The following is a 23,664-nucleotide window of genomic DNA, read 5'->3' as shown; positions in this document are numbered from 1 at the left end:
TTGAGGGAAGAAGAAACAAAAATAAAACCATGCTGAAAAACTTTTACCTTTTTATTATTGGTGCCTTTACATTAATACTGCTGTTTTGTGCTGAGAAAACCAATCCGTTACAAGTAAGGTAACTGTAATATACAACATAGAAATGCAGTCTAAGTTAATTACAACAAGGAGCTACAAAAGAAGTTCGTAGGAAAGAAGTCACCTAACTACAACTGTGCTTGCAACAAATCACTCCCTTAATGCAGGACTATGCACATTGTGAACCATGGTTATTTACATGTCCCTTACAACCGTTAACAACAGAAGGGCTAAAATCAGTCTAAAAAGTTCCAGAACATCACTATATACTGTACAATCCTGAAAAATAATTTATTATACTGTTTCTAAAAAAAGGAACTATTTTGTTTTCTTTTCTTGTGATTTTTTCCACTTGTGTTTTTCAGAGTGCACAACATGTGCAAAATTTTGCCTAACAGTCTAGAAACTCCAGAGCTGAACTGCAAGTCAAAATCACAGAGATGAGGTGGTGGAGTCCAGAACTTCCCTTCCATTGCAGACAGTGGGAACATACATGCTAGCAGATGCTGAAAGAGAAAAAAAAAAAGGGAAAATCAGCCAACTTTAGGGGTTGACCGACCAACAACATCTGGATTCAAACTCTTGTTACCTGGATCATCTCATCTAACCTAATTAAGATGTCTAGTAAAGATTCACTGAGGTTGACGGTGCCAGCAGTGGAGCTGACAGAAGTACTGCTTGCATTTCTGCAAGACAAGTCAGATCTTAGAAAGTCTGAAATATCCCCAGAAGGAAGCTGATTTCTCTTTGCTGACTATTGAGTGAGGCCAGGTATAGGGTGATGAAGAGTGTCTAAATAAAATGCATATATTTTGCAGGGGCAAAGGGTCTCACTTTATACAGTTTTCTACAGTAGTGTGAGATAGTTTAGCTAGAGTTGTGTTAAGATGACTTAGTAAAATAAATAAACATTGAATCTTTGGATTTTTCATGAAATGCTAAAGTCAGACTCTGCAAGCTTCCCTTAATTAGAATAGACATTTCTCAAATAAAATGCATGCATTTTTTAATCCAGGAGAGAATCCACTTCTGCACATTAGAACTGTGTGTTGACCTACATTTTAGTTAAAAAAAATGTTTATGTGAGTCAAGAAATTTATGAGTAATTGCGAATTTGCAAACAACTTTTTTTTTAACCTAATCCCAAAGTATTCCCCTTGACCTCTAGGACCTCTCAATCAGGATTAAATATGACTCCAAAAGTGAGGGTTAGATCCTGATACCCTTATCTACATTGCCTAATAATTTATTCACAGTATTTTCTTTGCTTCAGTGACATGACAATATGATGCTGAGTATGAGACTCTGTTTCTTAATGCATTTGTATATTGATTGTAGAATATATTATTATTGTGCTAAAGTCTTGTGGATTTAAATTTAAAATCAATCCCATCTGTCCATTTTTGTTAAAATGATCTATTGGGCATCGTGAATGTGCTTTCAGATGCTCTATGACATCTCTGTTCACAGCACCATAAAGCTGTTTTCTGAAAGATACATTAGGTTAATGATAACAGTGACCCGGAAAAATGTGATGTCTTCATCAAAGAAAACATGCAGCAAGCAATGACTTAGTAAACTCAAGCATGCAGTGTAAAAAGTAGCTTATATAGCTGACAAGGGCATGGTCAGTCTTCCAAAACTGGTGCTGGCTAGTCTTGTCTTTCAGTAGAAGACTAGTTCTGTAAAGGCACTCAGCATCATTTGAAAGACGGAGTCCTCTTTCTTCAAATCAGCTACTAATTCTAATTCTTTATTTGAGTAAATAAATATTTCATGGAAAGCAGAACTACTTTAACAAGAGAAATTTAGAGGCAAATTCAGACCAAAGAACTACTTGGAGGAAAGGGTAAATCCTTGATAAACAGGAGGGCCAAAAATGAGCCCCTGCTCTGAATTATGTAAGGAGGACTTGATATTGCCCAACCTGGATATGCTGGAATCAGTTATTTGTAGGTAGCATCAAATTTAAGATTTTGTGAAAATTAACTCTCTGGTTTTATATTCAGTTTTAAACTGACTACAGTCTGACAATACCATGACCTAATAATTTTATCATTACTACTACTAGGACTGCTAACTACTATTACTTTTTTTTTGCCAAAATGAAAAATCGGTACTGCTTAGGAGACCTGATTCAAATCCCTATCCTACTATACTGTGACTAAGGGCAAAAGCATTTAGTTTCTGTGTACATCTGTCACCCACCCAGAAGTTTTTTAGCTTCAGGGGTTCTGTGAACTTCAACACATTGAAGACTATGAATAGCTCAAAATACTGCAGTAAGTGGGTCAGGAGGACACCAAAGCCAGACAGAGAATATGATAATCAAGAAAAAAGTACCCTTGCTTTTTCAGTTCCCAGGCTTACCTTCACGGCACATACCTCTCTTCTAATGCTGGGAGGTAGAAATTAACTCTGCTGAGTGGAGGAAAATGCTCACACATATCCAGTTCTGTCTCTTGGCTGAACAAAAGATCTTACATTTCCCTACCCCTCAGCAATGTTAAACACCAGCTGTGCGTTTCACATCACGCCTTAGAGCAGCAGCCAAATGAAGAATTGCCGGAGCTATTAGAGACACCTCACCTCCATTTTGCCCTTGTGCTTGTGCCAAAGAAAAATGTGCGACATGAGCAGCAATCCTGATTTGGCTGCAATTCATGCTTTGCTCTCCTCTTCCCCAGCAGTCTTCTCATTTTTCTGAGAAAATACTGGGCACAGAACCCGAGTTAAGTACAAGAGCTCAGTGCTGCTGTGGGCACCTTGCAGCATATCTGCACAGTCAGGAATAGGCAGGCTCCAACTTGCTATACTGTGTGCTGCTTCCTCTACTCATGCTCACAGCTGGATAGCTGTGAGTTAATTGTGTAGAAAAGCTACATAGCTACAGTGGTTTAGAGCTAGAATTGCTACTCAGAGAGAATATATGCCTGCCTGGCTATAAATAGTAGCTTTAATTATTTTTCTGACCCCTATGGGGCACTTACGGAGAAGCTTACATCTGGGTGCAGATGTCCATGTGGATATTACATGGAGGTGGGAATACACTGAGGTGAGAAACTGAGCTTCTGGAGGAAAAATCCTGTGCTTATGATAATGAACAAAAACTGGCTTTTCAGGTGCCTCTGCTACTAAAATAACCTGCAGCTAATTTGTATCAGTCGTCATTAAGCAGCCTGTGACTGATGAAAACCGCGTTGAAACCAAAACAAAAACAAGCTCTCAGTCTCAGGACTGATAAGAGGAATATATATATATATATATTTAATATGCAGTGTGGTGATTGATGTTCTCTCATTGTCCTCATGCTGTCACTGAGGGAATATTCCTACTGATGAGCAGGGTGCACATGAAAGGGGATTGTAGCAGGCATGGAAAAGGCCATGATATGGATTAAAAACAATTTGGATGACAACCCTTTTGGAAGTTTATGAATGACTGAAGAGTTGAAATAACATTAAAAGAAAATGTATTCAAAATCATTTACACATAAATGGAAGGGAGTTAGAAAAAGTTTGCCTGCTCTAAAAATATGGTGCTATCAAAGTGGATTCTCAGTGTTACTTTGCTAAAATAATCTTTGCTAAAATAATAAGGGAGCAGTTGGGCTTCTCCCATTGTACGCAACAGACCTTCTAGTCTCCCTTTCAGGTCTTTCTAGCTTCTTTGCAAGGCCTGAAAAGACCAACAGAGATGAACACCTCCATTTTGTTAGTTGTAAGCAGGGGAAATAATAAGAGACAGATCTAAATAATGGATTAGCAAGATGCTCTAAAGCTGTATTTTTAGGCTTTCCTGAATGTCTGAAAGCTTTTCACAAACCTTAAAAGTAAATTTTCAGTTTAAAGCTGTGTACTGAGATTGCGCATACCCACACATTCACATACATATTATGCAGTGATTGTAATAATAAAAAAGTCTAATTTCAAAATGCAATCCTACACAGAAGTATCCACAAATCAAAAGGGTTTCTGATTTAGCTTAGTGCATAGTATATGGGACAAAACTGGAAAGACCACTTCATGCAGGCAGGGATGCAAAAAATCACACGAGACTTATCATTTTGTCTAATGGATTATTGGGAATTCATGGTTCTTGCAAATCCACTTTGGGAGTGCTGCGTACTTCTGACTCTGGGCTTGATTTAAGTTCTCCAAAATAGCAGTGTGATTTTGATTTCTGATGTCAAGACAGGATGAAATCCTCATCTGAATGAGATGGGGGGGACAAGTAGTGCCATACAGCTGATCCCTTCTGAGGGGCCCCTGAGCACCCACGGCACAGTTTGGCTTTTGGGGTGGGAGAAGCAAAAAGTGCTAGGGCCCTCTTCCTCCTAATCCCTGCCAATTTGAGGGCATGGCAGAGTCCCCAGATCATTCCCACAGTTCCCTCTGAAACCTGAGATGCCAAACAGTTCTAGTCAATTTGGAAATTTAGGTCACAGTTTAATGCCTGAGGCTAGGCTGGTGTGATCTTCCTAGCAAACTTTGCTCTGCCTCCCTCCTTTCGTCCGTGTCTCGTTGTTTGCCTCTCTCTAGTCGCAGTGTGCTTTTTCAATTATCCTTCCAGGTGAGACATGCCGTCTGCAGAGCTCTGAACGAGGTGCTGTGTGCTCCCATGCTTGACAAGCTAAGCTTGACAAGGGAAAAAATATACGTGACCTATTTTTTTTTAATTCCCTAAAATATATGAACAATTAATGTAAAATAAAAAAAAAGAGTGACAGTCCCAAAACAAAATCACAGACGTGAATCTGCTTGAGATGAAGAAATAGAAGATGAGGGAAAGGAGGAGGGCAGGAGAAATGAGCTGGCTCGCACTGATCACTTCTCTAGGTGCTTGGAAAGGGTCATGCTAAGTGTATAGAAACAGTTTATGGCATCCCTCGTATGCATTTGCCCCAGACTTAGCGCCCTTGCTTATAACCCAGGCAATAAGATGCACTGAGAAAGCGCAATGTGGCGGCCTGGGTCCTGACAGCATCTCATTTTGACAGTAATACTCTAGGGCAATCTGTTCCTTTTGCTGCAGCGAGGGTGACAGTGGGAGACAGGTTTTGTGCAGAACGGGTTTGAGTCAGAGCCTGCGGGAAGCTTTCTGTTGAATTCAATGAGCTTCAAATTGGGCGCTGAGCTGAATCCCATGTGAGAAGAAAATGTTTTTCTCTCCAGACACAAATGAAATGATGCTTCCATGGGGTTCATAACCCAGCTTACAAAACGCTTTGTGTTACTGGCAAAAAACAGCAACCCCATGATTTTACAGAGAGGTGGCAGTTTTGTTACTTACACTGGGAGTAAGTGGTCCCGGTCCCACTGACGCTGAACCTGTTGAGATGGAGTCTGTGAGTAACCACGTTCTTCTGGGGCTGGAAGAGGATGATGTGCACCTTGGGTGCAAACAAGCAGCCCAGCACGACGAAGCCACTCAGACTTACAGAGATGCACATGGTGGTAGTCTGCACCTAGGAGAGAGTGGGTGCAAAGTGCTGTATTTCAGTATAAAAAGCTCTAAAACATCATGGGAAGGATAACTCTACTCTCTCTCTCTCTCCCATCCCCTTCTCCTTGACTCCTAAACATACCAGGAAGTCCTCTGCAAAGTTGGTCATGCATCAACCGGGCAAAGCTGGCTATAGTAGAAACTGCCTTGTGGGTACTGTGCTTTATGAAGGTTTATGTTAGGTGCCTTATGCAAAGCACTGTTTGAAAATCAATTTACTCTCTGGCCTTAATCACATTCAGAGAACCTGAACAATCCCTTGCAGAGATGTGGCATTCTGAGTAATCAGAAGAGCTTATTTCTGCAGGTGACATTTGCCAGATGGTCTTAAAAGTGCACCGACTTTGACACAGAGCTCCATAGGCTGAGAAGCAAATTGCTGGCAAGGCTACAGCATTCTGGAGGAGTTGCTATTGGGACATTTGTTAGTGCAACTTCACTGCCACTGTCTATCTTGCTGTTTTTTTTTTCTTTTTTCTTTTTTTCACTCGTATAATTAGGTGCCAGTTTACTGCTTCATTTTCAGTTTATATTCTTTCCTTCCTAGCCAATTCCTTAATGAAGATGTTGAATTAAACTACCTTAAATTCTACTGCTCAATCTGAGCGATTAAATATCCATGGCTCATTTTGCCTTAGTTACACTCCTGCAGTCCTGGGAGATTAGCCTTCTTCCATGCTTCTCACATCTCCCTGTCAGAAAATAATTGTTGCAAGATGAAAATTAGAGCAGGGAATGGATTTTGTTGCTTTCTATCTACACAGAGCACCAAGTGCTTTGTCAGCAGTGAGTATAATTAAAGTGCTCATATAATTAATAATCACTCTTTACCAAAGGAGTGTGTGGCAAGCTCCATGAAAAGGTGCTTTTCTCTCATAAGCATGAGGGATCACAGGAGACCATACAAAGGCAATTTGGGAAAGGAACACTTTTTGTGTTTGCAATTGCACTTTCTCCTTCCCATGTCTGCATTTGATACAAAAGCCTCTGCATTCAGCTTTGCAGGAGTCTCAGACCAGACCATTTCACAGATAAAATAGAACCATGAGTATTCTCATAAAACCAGAGTAATTTGAGAGAGTAGTTTCTAGTTAAGTTTTCTTCACTTACAGTGCTGTCCTCCCTGGCCTTCTGTGCTATGGCTTGTGCTCAGTTGTGCTGACACAGTTACGTGCTCAATCAATGAAATGAATTAGGTTAAAAGAATTACTTTTAACCCAGAGCAGTTGAGTGGCTTGCTGTCTATGGACACCAGTGTCGGCAGAACTGGGGACAGTTCTGCTTGGCAGAGCAGAATTGATGGGCAAAAGAGTGAGCTCCTTCAGCCAGAATTATATTTGAAGAAAAAGTATAGATAAATTGGCTAAACAGTACAAACTTTTAACATCTACTTTTATTAGAATCACTCTAACCAGGTGTTTCCCTTCCTGTGTTATCTGTGCTTTTCTTAAGCTTGTGTCTAAGATATGTAGGTGAGAAAAATCTGCTAAATGGGCTAAGTGTTGGAGCTGGTGTGAAATTGTGTTTATTTTAAGCATACTAGGTTTCTGTATAGCTTTGATTCCAAGGGAGAACCCCCTCAGTGAATTCAGTGTGAACAACAATGGCATCAGAGAAATCCATTCTATCCAACAGCCTTCCTTAAAATTTTTGACAGCTCAGCCAACTGAGGCAGCTGACAAACACAGCAGTTTGGACAGCAGTCTATGGGCTCATTTCTAGATCTAGATTTTTTGGAAACTGCTTCCAGGGTTGCCAGAGGATTCCTGGAAGCTCATTTAGGAATGTCAGGGTGCCTGCTGCTGCCAGGAACCGACAGCTACCCCAGGCTGTGACTTCTAGAAGTCTCTAGAAGCTTCTAACTCTTCATCTTCAGTCTCTCTTCATCAAGGGCTGCTTTGGGCTTTTGTTCTAGCAGACAGTTCCCTGATCAGGGAAGGTGAGACATCTTTGTAGCAGGTGCCAGAGAGAGGCCAATGTAAGTGCATTGCTACTTACTAAGCTAAGAGATTTGCCAGCTTGCACAGCAGCTTGTGCAGAAGGGCACGAAAAGTTCTACTGGGGATAATGTTTGTGTGCTTAGCAGTGGTGGTGACGCCACACAGTCCCCCATCTATCCCTGGTACAGTGGAGGACTTGACACATGCTGACCTCCTGAAAGAAGATGAAGTTTTAGGGCTGCAGGGATGCTGAGAGTCTCTCATAAGGGCAAGGGGAGATGGTTGCCCTATTTTCTAACATCACCTGTTCTGTAGGGAGGTTTCCTGCTTCTCAGGGGCTTGTATCCAGGATGGTTCGGAGAGGCTGCTGCGGTTGGTGCAGCCTTGGACTATTACTCCAGGCTGATCTTCCAAGTGGGCATCAGTCATACAACCAGGGAAGACCAAATGTGGCTACATGGTTTTGGGGGTGATGGTCTAGGGCATGGGGGTCAAGGTGTTTCTTTCCCTGAACTACTGGTGAGAGGGAGAGGCTTGACGAGGAGTGAATGTATCCTGCAGTTCAACAAGAGGTTGCACAGCTGGTGTTGGCCAGAGGGATTTATCTTTTATGATCACAGGACTCCATTTGAGGAATGAGGATTGCTAGGAAGAGATAGGTCTCACATGACCGGGGGGGCAAAAGCTCCTTGAGAACATATAATGATGACCCACAGTCAAGTGAGGGAATGGTAGACTAGTGGGCACATTGTGACACGGGCAAGAGAGAGACATTTAAATCAACAAAATAGGGCTGCCTATGCACACAAACAAGGAAGTGTCTACAGAATGGCTTTATGGGGGAAGTTTTCAAACCTTTCCTGGGAAATCAATATGACTGCACACCTCGCTGACGTACCTGCATGCTGATGTGCAAAGCACAGGGAACAAACAGGAGGAGTTTGAGATCTGTGTGCAGTTGCAGGGCTGTGGTCTCATCTGGGTAACAAATGTGGGGTGATACCTCTCATGACTGTAGCGCTACCATGGATCTTTGCGATGAACAAGCCAGAATGGTGAAGAGGGGGCGTCACCTGAGAGCAGCAGGAAGGCATGGAGCTCTGCCTTGGGGAGGATGACGAGCCAGCTGATCCTCACTGATCAGGATAAACAGGCAGACCCGTGTACAAATACAGCGGTGAGTGTCTGAAACAGACCAGCTGATTGAGAAGTAGATGTAACCTTTTTCAAATAATTGGAAGAAGCCTCATGTTCACACGCCCTACTCCTCATGGAGGCCTTTAACCTGTCATATTTTTAATCACTTTTTACCATTTTAATAATAAAATCTTGAGCCAGGGAACATTTACTTTCTTCTTCTTCTTCTTCTTTTTTTTTTTTCCACTGACACTGTTATCTTAATGAGATTTTTTTCCTGTTGATGCCAATGGCATTGGCCTATATTACAATGGCTATAGGTGGGTTCATAGTCAGCTGTGATACTGAATTAAAGTCCATTAAATCTGAGCTTTTCAAAGGATTCCCAGAAATGCAGAGATCTAGGGAAGTATAGACATCTAGGACAGGATTTTCAAAAGGCTTCTCAACACAGGACGACTCATAAGAATATCAGAAAAGGGATTAGGCTCATTTTCTGTCAACTCAATGTGATTCAAGTTGCTACTTTATGCACTTAGGAAGCTTGCATTTATATTCAATTATAGGAACTTCTGAAAATCTCACTTACATAAGAGAACTGTAAAAAATCTGGAATGATCAAGTCATACTCCTGTTGGCCCTTGTGGCCAACTCATGTGATGGTCCGCAGCAGTGTTATTGGTACAGGCCTCTTCCTGTGTCTATCTTCATGATTGCTTTGAGTGCCAGAAACTTTTTCTCTGTGCCTACCTTAAACTTTTCCTTCATTAGCTTCAAGCCATTACTCGCCATCCTAACTTCTCCTGAGACTGAATAATTCCTTTCTCTCTTTTTTTTTTGTTGTTGCCTTGAAATTATTTATAGTCTGTGATCATGTCTCTCTGGGTTTACTCTTGTCTAGACTAAATATATTTAGCTCTTTTACTGTCACTCTCTGTGTCTTACTGTCATTTGTTATCCATCCCTGCTTTCCTGAGGTTCTCAGTACCTTCCCTAGGCTGAGAAAAATAGTACTAAAAGTAGTATTCCAGGGTGGTCACATCAAAAATACATTTAAGTGACATTATCAGCTCCTGAATTTTACATGCCATTTTGTGCACATACTATAATAGTGACTCTAGACTGATCTGCCAGTTTTATTCTTCTTTTTCTGCTATTTTTATTCTTTTTTTATTCTATCGTTTCCATTCAAGAATATAATTTTATTGAACTTGAAGCTTTGCAACAGTATTTTACAACTTAACCAATTTAACTGATTTTGTTTGAATCATGCTGCTGAAGGCACCAACTCATCCTTTTATGCTCAGTTACAGATTTTATCTCAAACAAATAAGAGCAGTATATTAAAGCGTAACGTAGAATCATAGAATGCTTAAGGTTGGAAGGGACCTCTAGAGGTCATCTAGTCCAACCCCCCTGCACACGCAGGGTCACCTAGAGCACGTGGCACAGGACTGCGTCCAAGCGGGTTTGGAAGATCTCCAGAGAAGGAGACTCCACAACCTCTCTGGGCAGCCTGTTCCAGTGCTCTGTCACCCTCACTGTTAAGAAATTTTTCCTTAAGTTCCTGCGGAACTTTTGGTGCTTCAGTTTCTGGCCGTTTCCTCTAGTTCTGTCAGTGGCCACCACTGAAAAGAGGCCAGCACCATCCTCCTCACTGCCTCCCTTGAGGTACTTATAGACACTTCTCCTCTTCTCCAGGCTGAACAGGCCCAGCTCCCTCAGGCTCTCCTCGTAGGGCAGATGTTCCAGGCCCCTGATTATCCTTGTAGCCCTGTGCTGGACTCTCTCCAGCAGCTCCACATCCCTCTTGTACTGTGGAGCCCAGAACTGGACACAATACTCCAGATGCAGCCTCACCAGGGCTGAGGAGAGGGGCAGGATCACCTCCCTCGACCTGCTGGAGACGCTCTTCTTAATGCACCCCAGGATCCCATTGGCCTTCTTGGCCACGAGGGCAACTGCTGCCTCATGGTCAACTTGTCGTCCACCATGATACCCCGGTCCCTCTCTGCAGAGCTGCTCTCCAGAAGGTCAGTCCCCAGCCTGTACTGGTGATTGGGGTTATTCCTCCTCAGGTGCAGGACCTTGCACTTGGCCTTGTTGAATTGCATGAGGTTTTTCACCGCCCAGTTGTCCAGTCTGTCCAGGTCCCTCTGGATGGCAGTGCAGCCCTCTGGGGTATCGGCTACTCCTCCCAGTTTGGTATCATCAGCAAACTTGCTGAGGGAGCACTCTGTGCCTTCATCCAGGTCATTGATGAATAAATTGAACAGGACTGGGCCAAGGACTGACCCCTGGGGGAACAACTAGACATTCCCAACATTTGTTGGGAATTCTTTTTTAAGAACTTTTAAAGGAAATTTTGAAATTATTTCCTTATTATTTGCTTAATTTAGAATAAAAAGCTGTTTGAATGGCAGATTGTTTTGTTGAAAGGGACTATTTGGTTCAGCTTTTGATTTAAGGCCCGTCTTCACCAAATAACTCATAATGACTCATAACTCATGATCTACTAGCTTTTTCTGGTGTTCTGGTATTTCATCCATGTGCTCTGCTTCTATCATAATAAAACCTACTGTATCCCTTCACCTCTAACTGTACATGCATAGTTCAAAGTGAGACCCTTTTAGGAGTTAAGTGAAATTTTGGCAATGTGCTTAGATGAACATTAGCATTGAAACAATTTGTTTGCAAAGGATACAGGGGACTAAAGAACAAAAGAAGCTTTTAGCAAATGACGACAGGGTTCTCTGCAGTGATGTGTACAATTTATGGAAACGCTGAGCCAAACACTTACTCTGTAGTCACTGGATGTCACATAAAATATAGGGAGAAAGGCCAGCCAAATGATGCACGTTGTGTACATTGTGAAACCGATAAACTTGGCTTCGTTGAAGTTCTCTGGGCATTTCCTTGTTTTGAAGGCATATACAGTGCATAAGACTACCAGGATTACATCATATGTTAATGAGATTAACATACTGGAATCTTTCACATTGCATTTCAATATGACAGTCTCTCTCTTCTCGGGAAGAGTGTACCGCCTGGTGCCAGGGGACTCCAAGATAAGCCACACGGACACCACCACAATCTGTACCAAAATGAGGCTCAGGCAGATGAAGACCTGAGAGCTGGGGCTGATGAACTTAGGCCTTTGAGCACCGTTCTTTACACCATCAAATATCCTGGCTATGCAGTTTGTTTTGGTCAGGAGGGCAGAGTAGCAGACAGCAAAGGAACTTCCTAGCCCTAGACGGCGCAGGGTGCAGATAGCTGGTGAGGGCTTGGCTATGAAGAAGAAGGTCATGCTGTAAGACAGGAAGACCCCAAAGAGCAGTATGTAGCACAGTTCACGGCCAGAGGCTTTGACCAGGGGGGTGTTGTTGTGCTTAATAAACACTCCAATGACCATAAAAGTACAAATAAAGCCCAGACATGCAATGGTAACAGGACCTATTGCCCATGCATCTTCCCACTTGATGTAATCTTCTGGTAGGTCGTAACAGCCGGTCAGGTCAGCCGTGGGCCATTTTCCAGGTCCACAGTCTGCACAGGTAAATTCATCAGCCAGGTACTCATAAGTTTCACAAGGAATACAGATCCAACAGCAGACATCTCCTGGTTGCATATTCTTCATTTCATTTGGAGCACAGGGGTCACTGCATTGGGAAACAGGAACAGAGCTTCTGGACCAGTGGATAGAGTCTACTTCTAGTGACAAGGTCTCTGCCCAGTGACCAACCTTCACGTAGGAGTACCTGCCTCCAGTGTTCTGGAAATTGAACACATTGTATCGGCCTATCCCATCTCCATAGGCATCAAATTTGACCATGTTGTCTGCAGCATTGGGAGGATTGAAAGGAGCTGTGAAAAACAGAAACAGAACATTATTATCAAAACTGCAGATGGATTTTTTTTCCTTTTCTTTAGCAAGCACAGCTATTTGACAGCTTCTTCTTCACTTTTGACAGGGATCAACAGGTGAGAGGTTTGAAACTAACTCCATAATCTTTGAAATGTTTTGTCATGTTAGAATTGGAAGAAGAAAAGAATTTGGATAGCAGAAATCCACTTAATTTCATGAGACACATTTGGAAGTGTGGAAGGTTATGTTAGAGTACCTCTTACTTATTTTTGCCCTGTGTATATATGAATTTTCTCATCATCTCCCCCTGTATGTACCATCACAACCTGTCACATTTTGTCTTGAAAGGAAAAGGTCTGGTTATGACAGTCAGTGTTATCTGGTGAAATTCAACTATCAGAATATAAGGAATTTTAAATGGTCAGATCCCTAAGCAGGAGTGTGAGGCCGACCATCTGGAATGAAACCAAAAGGAGTTTTTTTTCAGAGCATGATAGAGAAGTAACTATGAAGTCCTCAACAATTTCGACTATGTCGTTTTAACTTCTTACAATGTTTTAAACAGTTAAGTATACCTTCTACTTTACTTCATTTTTTATCAGTCTTATCAGTTTTGACATTTATTCTTGTTTCAGCTTCCCATCACATGCAGCTTTGATCCTATATCTTTGGGGAAAAACACAGCCTGAATCTGGGACCTATGAGAAATCAATATTGTAACACTTCCAGCTGTTAAGCTCTGGACAGTTTTTGTTTTTCCTCTAGCTGAAGCTCACGCAGGGAGTGAAGAATTATTAAAAATGTAGGAGAAAACTGCATTTACCATGTGATTTATTGGCCATTTGCTGCAGCATCAAAGGTGAAGTTTTTCAGGCAAGAAGCAAAGGTGGGTTTTTTTGCCACTGATGAGCAATAAAGGTGAATCCAATCCCTCTGTCTTTGGATAAATAAGTGATTACAATTTATTTTTCCCCACACTGGCACCCATTAGCTTTAGCATCAGCAGTGCCTTATAAAGATGTAATATCTTCCTCCTCTTCAACCTCCAGATTCTTTGGGTTTCTTGCAGCAGATTTATTTAACATCAACAAAGCACTGAGGCCAAATTCCTGAGACCTTTACTTCTCTAGGGTTACCTTAATTTGCAGTACTCCCGCTAACGTCAGTAAAAGGAGCAGCAATTTTGGCACAGAAACCCTGATTGAAAGGGTGATGTATATCCTGCACCTCCTCAGGAGCTGGACTTGGAGGTGCATTTATTCCTGTTTTCTTCTTACCTTAGAGCAAGGTAGGAAGATAATTTTCTGCTTACCAGCTGTTTTTAAGCCAAGACTCTGCCTGTTTTTATCTCTGCCCTTTGCTGTACTTAACTCTCCTCCCCCACCACCCACCATCTGTATCTGGTATGGTGGTAGACAGCCCTGGTTTCTGGGATTACAAACAAGATCTGGGTAATCTAGGAATGCATAAAGAGATTATATTTCGCTCTTCTTCTTCACTACTGCTGTCTAGTTCAGCAAGTCTTGCCCTCAGTCTAGCCCCAAAAGACCCAATGCACGAAAACTAAAGGCAACACATTCCCTTAAATGGCCTCTTGGCAATAATGCGCTTGAAATTAAGCAAGTAGGTAGATAAATTCAAAATATAGGTCAACAAGAAATATCTCTCCTGTCTCCTAGCAAACAGGCATGCAAAACTCTCTCAGCCAGAAGCAGCATTAAAATGAAATCATAATGCAGCACTTAACAGCTCTTCAATATTGTGTTGTCATTGCCAGTGTCTTATTTCATTATTCATAACACTTATATAGATTGTAGGAGCTGTTAACACAGCAGCTACATTTGAAGAGCCAATTTATTCACTTCAGTGTTATACAGGCCACGTCCTGGGGTGTGCTGAGAACCTGTGACTTCTGGGACCAGTGGAGCTACAGGGCCACAAGACAAACTGCGAACTGTTTACATGGCTTAATCTTCTGCCACATGCGTATCTTCAAGCACAAGATTACCCTACACTGCTCGTGTGCTGCAGATGAGACCTGTTTAGGTTCTTGATATGTAAGGGTCAGAAATAGTAGCACTTTGCAGGCCGAATTTCCCATGCAAGATGGACACTGATTCCTTAGCTCTTAGTTAAACAGGAAAAAAAAGTTTGCCTTGGACTTCACAGGTAGATCTGGAAGGCAGAGAAGATAATTCTGTATATTTAGGTTGAAGCTCATGAGTATGTTACCTTCTATGGGGCTGTTCCACATTACCCATGTGAAGAAAAGATTTTTGCAGGACAGCTTGTTTTAAGCCAGCCACAGTTCGTATATACTGTACAACAGCTGGAAACACTCATTTTTGGTAGTTACTGATAGAGGAAAATAAATCACACTTCTTTGAATGGGAAGGATGAAGTCATTTAACCAAACAATGATGTATTAAATTATACTATGGTGAGCCAAGGAATACAAATGAGCCCGCTGGGTGGCAGCAATTAATATATCTACTGATTACATATAAAACCACTAAGGTATTTTAACTGGTATTTATCAGTGTGTTCTAGATCATGTTGCACTGCTTCCAGAAAGCAGTGTTTTCAGAAAGGAAGATATATTAATTATAACAAGATACCTATATGCAATAATGCAAAATCATAAGAAAATGAGACTTTATTTCCTAGAGTGAAAAGAATAATTTTGCATAATGGAAGATGATTTTCCCAGAGATGAAATGTCAGTCCAAGTTATAAATCACCGAGTTAAATTTTTTTTGTACTTTAATTTCAATTTAGTGCATAAAACTAAAACTCTTTTAACACGGCTGTTTCTGGTGGGTTCTTTTCAGAGTTCCAATTAAACTCTTTTGAATTTGTCCCTTGGGAGGTAAGAGACAGGTCTTTCTGGTTATATATGTGTTGTTAGCTAAGAGGCTATCGAAATAAAAAGACAAACTTTTGTCTCCTTTGAGTAATGTCTGAATCTACTCCTCATCTTGAACTTCATGAATTGGATTATCCTTATGTAGAGCAAGAAAATGTGTAAAAGAAGTTATCTAGGAGAAGAAAGGATAATCAAAAGTGATTTAAAGATAAACCAGACATGCTTTGTGCTCAAGTTTGCTTTAGCAATGAAGATATAACACTAGCGACTTTTATCAGAACAGGAGAAACACTTTAGTGCTCAAAATACACAGGGCAAAAACCTATGAAACCATCGTGAATGCAGCCCATTTCTATCACCTAATGGAAGAAATCCTTAACTAAGCTTGGGAAAACCATTAAGAGACAGGGCAGGCGAGGAAAAGCAGATGACCTAACTAACCGGCCTGGAATCAGATGAAGGTGTTTTTTATTTATTTATTTATTTTTATTTTTTTTAAAGCAATATCTTTGGGACAGGAACAATGTTTTCCATATAGACTCTCGCATGTGTCTGGCAGAGAACTGAATATATAAATGATGTCTTATAGAAAATAACATCTGTAATGCTTCCGGGTAGGAATACTGACAGATATGCCTACATTTGCAAAAGGAATTCATATCAAATGAAGAACACATCTGCTCTGTGTTTGCAGATTGTGTCCTTTCAAAACAAGGTGGAGATCAGAGCCATAACTCACTAGCTAGGAGGCAATTCATTAATAACAAAGCTTGATGAGAGCACTGTAGTTTTTCAGCTCTGCAGTTTCCATAGCTGTAGGATTTTGTGCGTCTCAGAAAGAAATATAGAAGCGGATATTGTGTGCACCAAGGGCATCTTCTTCAACAGCTTGCTAGCCCCAAAGACTTTCAGCCAGGAGATTGTAAAGATATCATGTGGATTATAAAGCAATGCAAGTGTGAAGAGGGAAAGAACTAGAGTTTCTGTGAAGTTGAGTAAAACCTTTTTAGTCTCACTAGATGGTGCTGCAAAAACTCTTAACTTCTGATTTAGGAATGAAAAACAAAACATTTGTTTATGAAATGGAAAAACATGTTTTTTTTTGCGGGGGGCGTTTTTCAATGCTCCCTATTTCTTTATGTTACATATTCTGGGCAGTGCCTTGTTAAAGCAGTGTAAGGAAGAGCCATGATAATAATATAACAACAGGATATGGTGCGTTCGTCCATCCATCTGTGTGTATGATGTCTTATCTTGAAAAGTATAATAAAAGGAAGTAGTGTATCTTTTCATTTTATTTTTAGCTAGATACTATTTGCTGAGGTCAAAATAACTTATTTCTGCTTGTCTGAACATTCAGACCAAATGATGGAGCCCTGATTCACTCATCCTTGTTTCTATCTCAGCATAAAGCAGCTGTTTTCACCCTGAGTGACATGAGGGACATTGAAGTTTAGGGACTTGAAAGTTGATATAAGGAATGCTCAGGCTGAAGTTTCATTAGATTGTACTTCTCCACAATTAATAACTAATGAATGGGCTTAAAATATCAATTTTCACAGCCAAATGGTCATTTATAACCTTTACACCATTCACAGAATCACAGAATCCCAGAATGGCTGAGGTTGGAAGGGGCCTCTAGAGATCATCTAGTCCAACCCTCTGCTCCAGCAGGGACACCCAGAGCATGTGGCACAGGGTGGCATCCAGGCGAGTTTTGAAGAAGGAGATTCCACGGCCTCTCTGGGCTGCCGGTGTGAGGACTCCGTCACCCTCACAGTAAAGTTCTTCCTCATATAGAGATGGAACTTCCTGTGTTTTAATTTGTACCCATTATCCCTTGTCCTGTCACTGGCCACCAGCAAGAAGAGTTTGGCCTCATCTTCTTTACATTTTCCCCTCAGGTATTTATACATATTGATCAGATCTCTTCTCAGTTTTCTGTGGACTAAACAGGCCCAGCTTGCTTGGTCTTTCCTCATAAGATAGATGCTCCAGTCCCTTAATCATCTTTGTCTCTCTACACTGGACCCTTTCTAGAAGTTCCACATCCCTCTAAAACATCCACGTTCCAAGTCGCTCCACGTCACATTTCTGGATGTGCTCATCTCATCAGCAGCCTGGCTTCTTCTCATTCAAAAGAATATGTGCAAATTTGTGAATGTCTCATCCTTTGGGATAGCTTTATTTGGGATCAAGGATATGGTGGAGATTTCTGGCAAATGCTGATGTGCAGGAAGAAGAGCAATGTAAGACCACTTTGTGAGAGAGACTTGGGGTCATACCTGCATATTGCTACCCTTGATTAGTCTTACATAAATGTAATTTTCCTATCTAAGTATATTAGATTTTCCATTCAACTCCTAATTTAGGATTTTTAATGAATTAACAATGGAATTTCCAATTTATTAAAAAGGGCTTTCATTTCAAGATATGGAAGGCAGAAAGCATGTAAGTACATGCTAACAAAATATATCTTGAAGTCTTTAGGTTAAAGTTGCATTAATCCTACTACAAAAGAAATCAAACATATGAAAAAACATGTAACATCAATTTAAAAAAAATCTCCTTGGTTGATAATTGATCTGAATGAATTGCAAATTTGCAGCATAGCAATGCCTTTGGATTTACATCAGTCTTTTAATTTAAGATTATTCACTTTGGGAAATGACTGGCACAAGAGGCAAAATGCATGCAAGGTAATTTATACCAGCAATCAACTTTTATAATTACAAAGGAAATTAAACCATGGCCTTAAATTGCCTAACTCATCCCTCAGGCCAATTAGTTATTTTGTAAACATAAGCAAGGGGAACCCAATCCCATTATTAAGAGTTATAGCCATTGGTAGGGGGACAATACAAAAGCTCAAGATCTGGAACTATACCTACTGGGCTAGCCTTTAGCAACTCATGAAATGTTGTGGTCTCAGAAGAAAACTGATTTTCCTGGTAGTGTCAGTTGCTTTCAGAGCTCTAGATTTTCTTTCTGCAACTACCTGGGTTAAAAATTTCATTTATAGCTGGTCTGCACTTCTAGATGGAGATCAGTCTCATTTAACCTTTGCATTAAGGGAGGAAAGCCTTGACTTACCTCTGTCTTCTCAAGACATCCAGGGGTGCAGCTGAAGGAATCTGAGGCTGCATTTTAATTCTGTGTTAGTTATGCAGGGGAAATAGCTAGTTATATCAGTTCTTTATCATAGTGGCATGATTCTTTCTCATTTCAGAGGCACCATCCCACGTTGTGTTAATTCCATCCCTCAGATTGCATATGGTAGCTGATTGCTAGGGAAGTATTGAATATCTAATAATATTTTTGGTCTCTATTCATCGGTCTGAAGGAAGTACAAATAGATTAAGAGATTAAGATTTCGGAGGAAGTTGCTTAAAGCATCATTTCCTCTGTGAGAACTGGAGAGAGATGTTTCTAGAGAGAGCTCTGAATAATTTAGTTAGATAATTAGTCCTTAGAGATCAGAACCAAATGAACTTTGAAATACACCCATGGGCTTTTAATTTCCTACATGACTTGATATGAAGAACTCTCAAATCAGGTGGACTGATTTAATTTAATAGGTTTAATTACTTCTATTGCAATACTCTTATTTAGTAGTAGTAATATTGTAGCTGTGATAGCTATGTTTAAGATTCAAGAAGATTCAAGTTTGTGAGAAACACAGTATTTTTTCTTAAATCAGTCTACAGATGGATGAAGGAAGCAAGCTTTCAGGCACAAGGTCATTTAATTGGATCATCAGAGGAATTACTCAATTAACTTGACCTTCAATTATTTTGAAGCAACTACTCTGTTTGGAGTTTAGTATATTGTGTTTTTATTTCCTGCTGGAAATACAATTTTGCTTTGCAAACAACCTCATTACTATCCATTTGCAGAGTTAGTTTTGAGACCTGTATGTTAGTTTAGGAAAATGTAGTTTAGAAACACAAGGTCTAGTGAAGTTGAAAGGGAAGATATATCAAAGAGACATTATGTCAAAACCTTCTCTATGTTTTCCAAACATATGGACAGTCTACTGAAAAGTATTGCCCTTTCCTACGAATCTCCTGACTCTATAGTATTATTTTTGGTAAGCTCTGAAAAACTCTCAACAACCACCCTACAAATTGTCAACTTGGAGTTCAGCTGGAAATGTAAATGTATCACACATCCCACACTGTAAGATTCTGAAGAGGATTTTTGAATATAAGATGTGCGAGAAAAAAAATGACCTAGATGATTAATTTTACCTAAATGCAATTAGGGTGTCTACATTTCATTTTCTTACACAGCTTCACTAGTCAGTGAGAAAAAAAGGTCACTTTCAAAAAGGCAGGCCCTGGATAAACTGAATTTCCTTTATGAAGGTGGTTATCTTCCTCTGTGAGGCCAAGTGTCTCAAAGAGGAGATAAAAATTGCCTAGGTTGAATTTTCACCATCCAACTAATGCTTTTGGAAAGGCTACCACTCAGTTCCCTTGGTAAAGCTTTGAGTTTCCTCATTTTCATGTAAATATACAACACTTAGAAATGTACATCTAATAAAATAGCAAGTTAAGCGAGGATTCAGTGAAGTATGTCTTATGGATGATGAAGTGCTGAGTCAAACAATGTAGAAGTGAAGATGGGCCATTTATACCAGTGAATTCGGTAAAAAGATAGTGAGATAAAGGGTAACAACACCTGGCTTTTAAAGTTATTCATGCATATCACACACCAGCTGCAAGGGTGGTACATCACTTCTCGCAATGTCATCAGTGTTCACTGGCATCTATTATCCTACAACATGCAAATTGCATGTCCTACTAATACTTGCAAATTCTGCTCTCTAGAAAAAAAACAAAAAAGATAAAAGCCGAGAGCACAAAATCATTTTTGCTAATGTTTTGCTCCACTGAATCCATTCAGAAATAGCATGAACAATCACTGGACCTCAGGGAAAAGGTGAAAAGAAAATGTTGATTTATTTGCTCATTCAGTGGTGGAAGCAGAGACACATTGATAGGCTTAGACTGATAAACTGTTTTAGAGATCTAAAAAGGATGCCAACAGCTCAGCATCAAAACCTCACCTCAATTGAGATATGTTATTTTCTGAGGAACCTGTAAGATGATTTTCTTATTCTTCAATAATTGGACCATCAGCTAGACATTATTCATTCAAACAGAAGTGCAGATTTAATAGAGGAAATTTAACAAACTTTATCAATACATTGCCCACTAGAAGTGTCATGCAGTGTCTCCTTTACACTGTCCTGGCCCAACATGTCCATCTCAGTTGCTGAGCTGGTGTGATCAGCTGCTCCAGCCATCTGGATCGGAAAAGGATGCCATAGGAAAAAGTTCTACTTTCAGGACTGTAGGTGAAATTCACTTTGTGCTGTATCTTTCTTTTTTCAAGAGCCTGAGGAGCCTGAAGGACATACGATGTATAGTTATTTGTGTCAAAGGAACTCAGCAATACAGACTTGGAAGGGACCACATAAGCAAAACCTTCTGGTGTTACAGCCAACTATGCAATTGCTTCTTACACTGGGAAAGTCCAGTGAACCTGATCCGTACTTTTTTCTATGTGAGATACAATATTTTCTGATGTTGTGTAACAAATTTAAGATCTACTAATGGACAAAGCCACAGATAAAATGCTCCCACAGAAAGACAGCAGGAGAGTTGTGTAGCAGAAGCCTGGAAAGCACAAGCAAAGAAAGATGCTTGAGGCCCCAAAAGCATGAAAACACATATAAACAGTGAGTTACAGATCACTAAAGGAATTCAGCCTTGGCATCTGGGCAGGATTGTTTTTAGAACATAACAGAAGGAAAAAGAGAACATATATACAACACATGCAAAATATCCCATTTATGGAGAAAAAACAAAGGAGATGATAGATAGCAAGAAGACATAAAAGCCAGTCATAGCTTCTACAAGAATAGGAACAAAGGAAAAATACAGAGAACAGTTGCTTAAAGATTGCCTGTTGGCTGGGGATGCTGCAACTCATTGGTGCAGTTGTCAGGAGGTTCTCCCTCCCTCTTGGTAGAGAGCTGCATTTTGATTTTCTGTTCACCACATTTTTGTAATGCAAACTCAACAATCTTATGTCCATAAATATCTTTTACTATGTAAGTGTATTAAGTTTATTAGAACTTTAAAGAACAGTAAGTGAGAACTTGTTTAGAAAGTGAATGTCTCTCAGCCTTTCAAGTATTTTCTAATTTCTTCTGTAGGAAAAGTGCTAGATACATATGTGCCATTAGAAGAGAAGAAATGACAGGATGATTCATGTATTTGGCAGGTGGAGAGATGGGTTTGCAACAAGAAAAGCAAAAATGTAGGAGATGGAAAGTGGATGCAAGACTGAGGGGGCTGAGGCCTTCAGAGTGTGAGGTACAATAGCTTACACTTACCATTTATCAAGTATTTGTAACCACTGTTCAACTGCTTCATTTGGCTCTGTGTTGTTCTTCCTGTGCACTAAGGAGTCAGTGAATTTTGTAGACCCTGCAAACCAGCTTAATGATTTTGGCGTGCTTTACATGCTTCAAGTTTAAGGATTTTTATTTGCAGATACCATCATTCTGGTTTAGCACTGAATCCCTTTGCATGCCAGTTGTGACCAGGTGAACTGCTGTTGACTTACTCTGTTATTACTGCTCTTTTAAGGTTTAGATTCCTCTTAACTTTGTTCCATGGTGGAACAAAAGGTGAGAAAGCAAATCAAAGTATTGATCCTATGCCTATGAATCATGCTACACCTAGCATTTTGAGGACATTTTTTGGTACAAGATTCTCTGTTTCTGATTTCCATGTGAGTGAGCGTGTGTGCCTTTCCCCCACCTTGAAGAATTTTAGTATTCTTTGTATCCACGAGTTATATCCTCACCTAAAATATGATTTCATGGCAGGAAGAAGGAAACACAAGGAAATGACTCACCCAGATAACAGCAATGAAATATCTTTTTACATTATTTTCTGTATCTGCTAACAAAATAGCCATAAATATTGCAGTGAGGCCAAAGTAGACATTCTCTGAAATGCTTTTAGAGGTGTTTAGAAATGTGGATCTAACAGAGGAGGAAATGAAAGATATCCACCCTTTAATGCATATTTCTGCCAGGTCCATCCAGTTGGCAGTTGATTGGAATTGTGTGGAAGGTCAGTTTGCAAGGAGTGCTCACACATAAATAGCTTCTGTTGCATAAATGTGCAGAGCTGTTTGCTTTTCAAATCTGATTTCAAAAGGTAAGTGCAATCTACTGTTATGAGATATCTCTGAGTGATTTCTTTGATAAAAATACTCACAAACATTTGCATGAATAAGAAAGGGAAATTTCTGATTGGATCTGCAAATCCTTCAGTCACTTCTCTGAAACTTGTGCCTGGAGGACTTATTCTCATTCATGATAACATTTACATAAAGGGAAAGACTGTGAATACTTGTGACAAATGTGTGTTTCATGCAGAGATTTACACAAGGAATGTTCTGAGGTTGGGTTGAGTTCCACTTTGAAAAATTCAATTCTTTAGAAGAGGAGAGAGACACTATTGCATCACTTAGCTAATTCCGTATATGCTAGGAGTCAGAAATGCTCAGGGGCAAACTTGAAGGGAATAGTTCAGGCTTTGCACAAAGCTGAAATAGATTCATGTGCTTCCTATTCACATACTCCCTGTTCGCCCCGTAGGTTATCTAAGCTGTGGTTCAACAAGTACAGCACATCACAGCCTGTGGTTTTGCACCAAGTGCTATGTGGAAGTGTGGGATCCACACCAAGATGCAGGTCTAGGTTGTACAGGCCTTCATGTGTGCACACCACTCTGACAGACCATAAGTAGGAACAAAATGTGAAAATACTAGATCACATTCTCAAAGCAATGTGAAAATACTAGCTCACGTTCTCAAAGCAGCATGACTGTTTAAAGTTTATTCACACTAATGTGGCTATACTGATTTAGCACAAGAGCTGGTTTAGTCAGGGTTAGCCTGGGAATATCTTTGCATTTCTTTCCCAGGAAAGAAATGAAATTTAAGATATTGCATATATTATCATGTTGCTTCTCTGCAGAACCTTGCTCATAATTCTGCCTTTCTAGGATAATTATTAACCGCCAACAAAAATAATGGTTTGTTAAATTATTCATGGAGCGTTTAGTTATCCTTGCAATTAGACATCTGCATTTTTGACTTCCTCTGTTGCCTATTGAAAAGACCAATTTTTCAAAGAGATGCGCAAAATCCTTGAAATGCAGATATTTTACACATTAATGATA

The 23,664-nt window shown here is 40.2% G+C and overlaps 1 protein-coding gene across 1 annotated transcript in view; it reads right to left on the bottom strand.

The window, feature by feature from the left end:
* Positions 1 to 30: 30 nt before the first annotated feature.
* The window catches only part of GRM3 (glutamate metabotropic receptor 3), a 49,570-nt gene continuing 25,936 nt past the window's right edge, over positions 31 to 23,664 (bottom strand). The window contains exons 3-5 of the mRNA XM_010216912.2: positions 11,461 to 12,527; positions 5,371 to 5,545; positions 31 to 584 (exon numbers count right to left, since the gene is read on the bottom strand). Coding sequence (XP_010215214.2) covers positions 511 to 584; positions 5,371 to 5,545; positions 11,461 to 12,527 — 1,316 coding nt within the window. The 3' untranslated portion in view covers positions 31 to 510. The remainder of the gene's footprint in view (positions 585 to 5,370; positions 5,546 to 11,460; positions 12,528 to 23,664) is intronic.

The sequence above is a fragment of the Tinamus guttatus genome, unplaced genomic scaffold (genome assembly GCF_059628265.1).
Source record: "Tinamus guttatus ecotype Peru unplaced genomic scaffold, ASM5962826v1 Tinamus_guttatus_pri_ptg000148l, whole genome shotgun sequence".
NCBI classification, from domain to species: Eukaryota; Metazoa; Chordata; class Aves; order Tinamiformes; family Tinamidae; genus Tinamus; species Tinamus guttatus.
The sequence above is the reverse complement of the archived record's forward strand: the minus strand, read 5'-3'. Positions and strand labels throughout refer to the sequence as shown.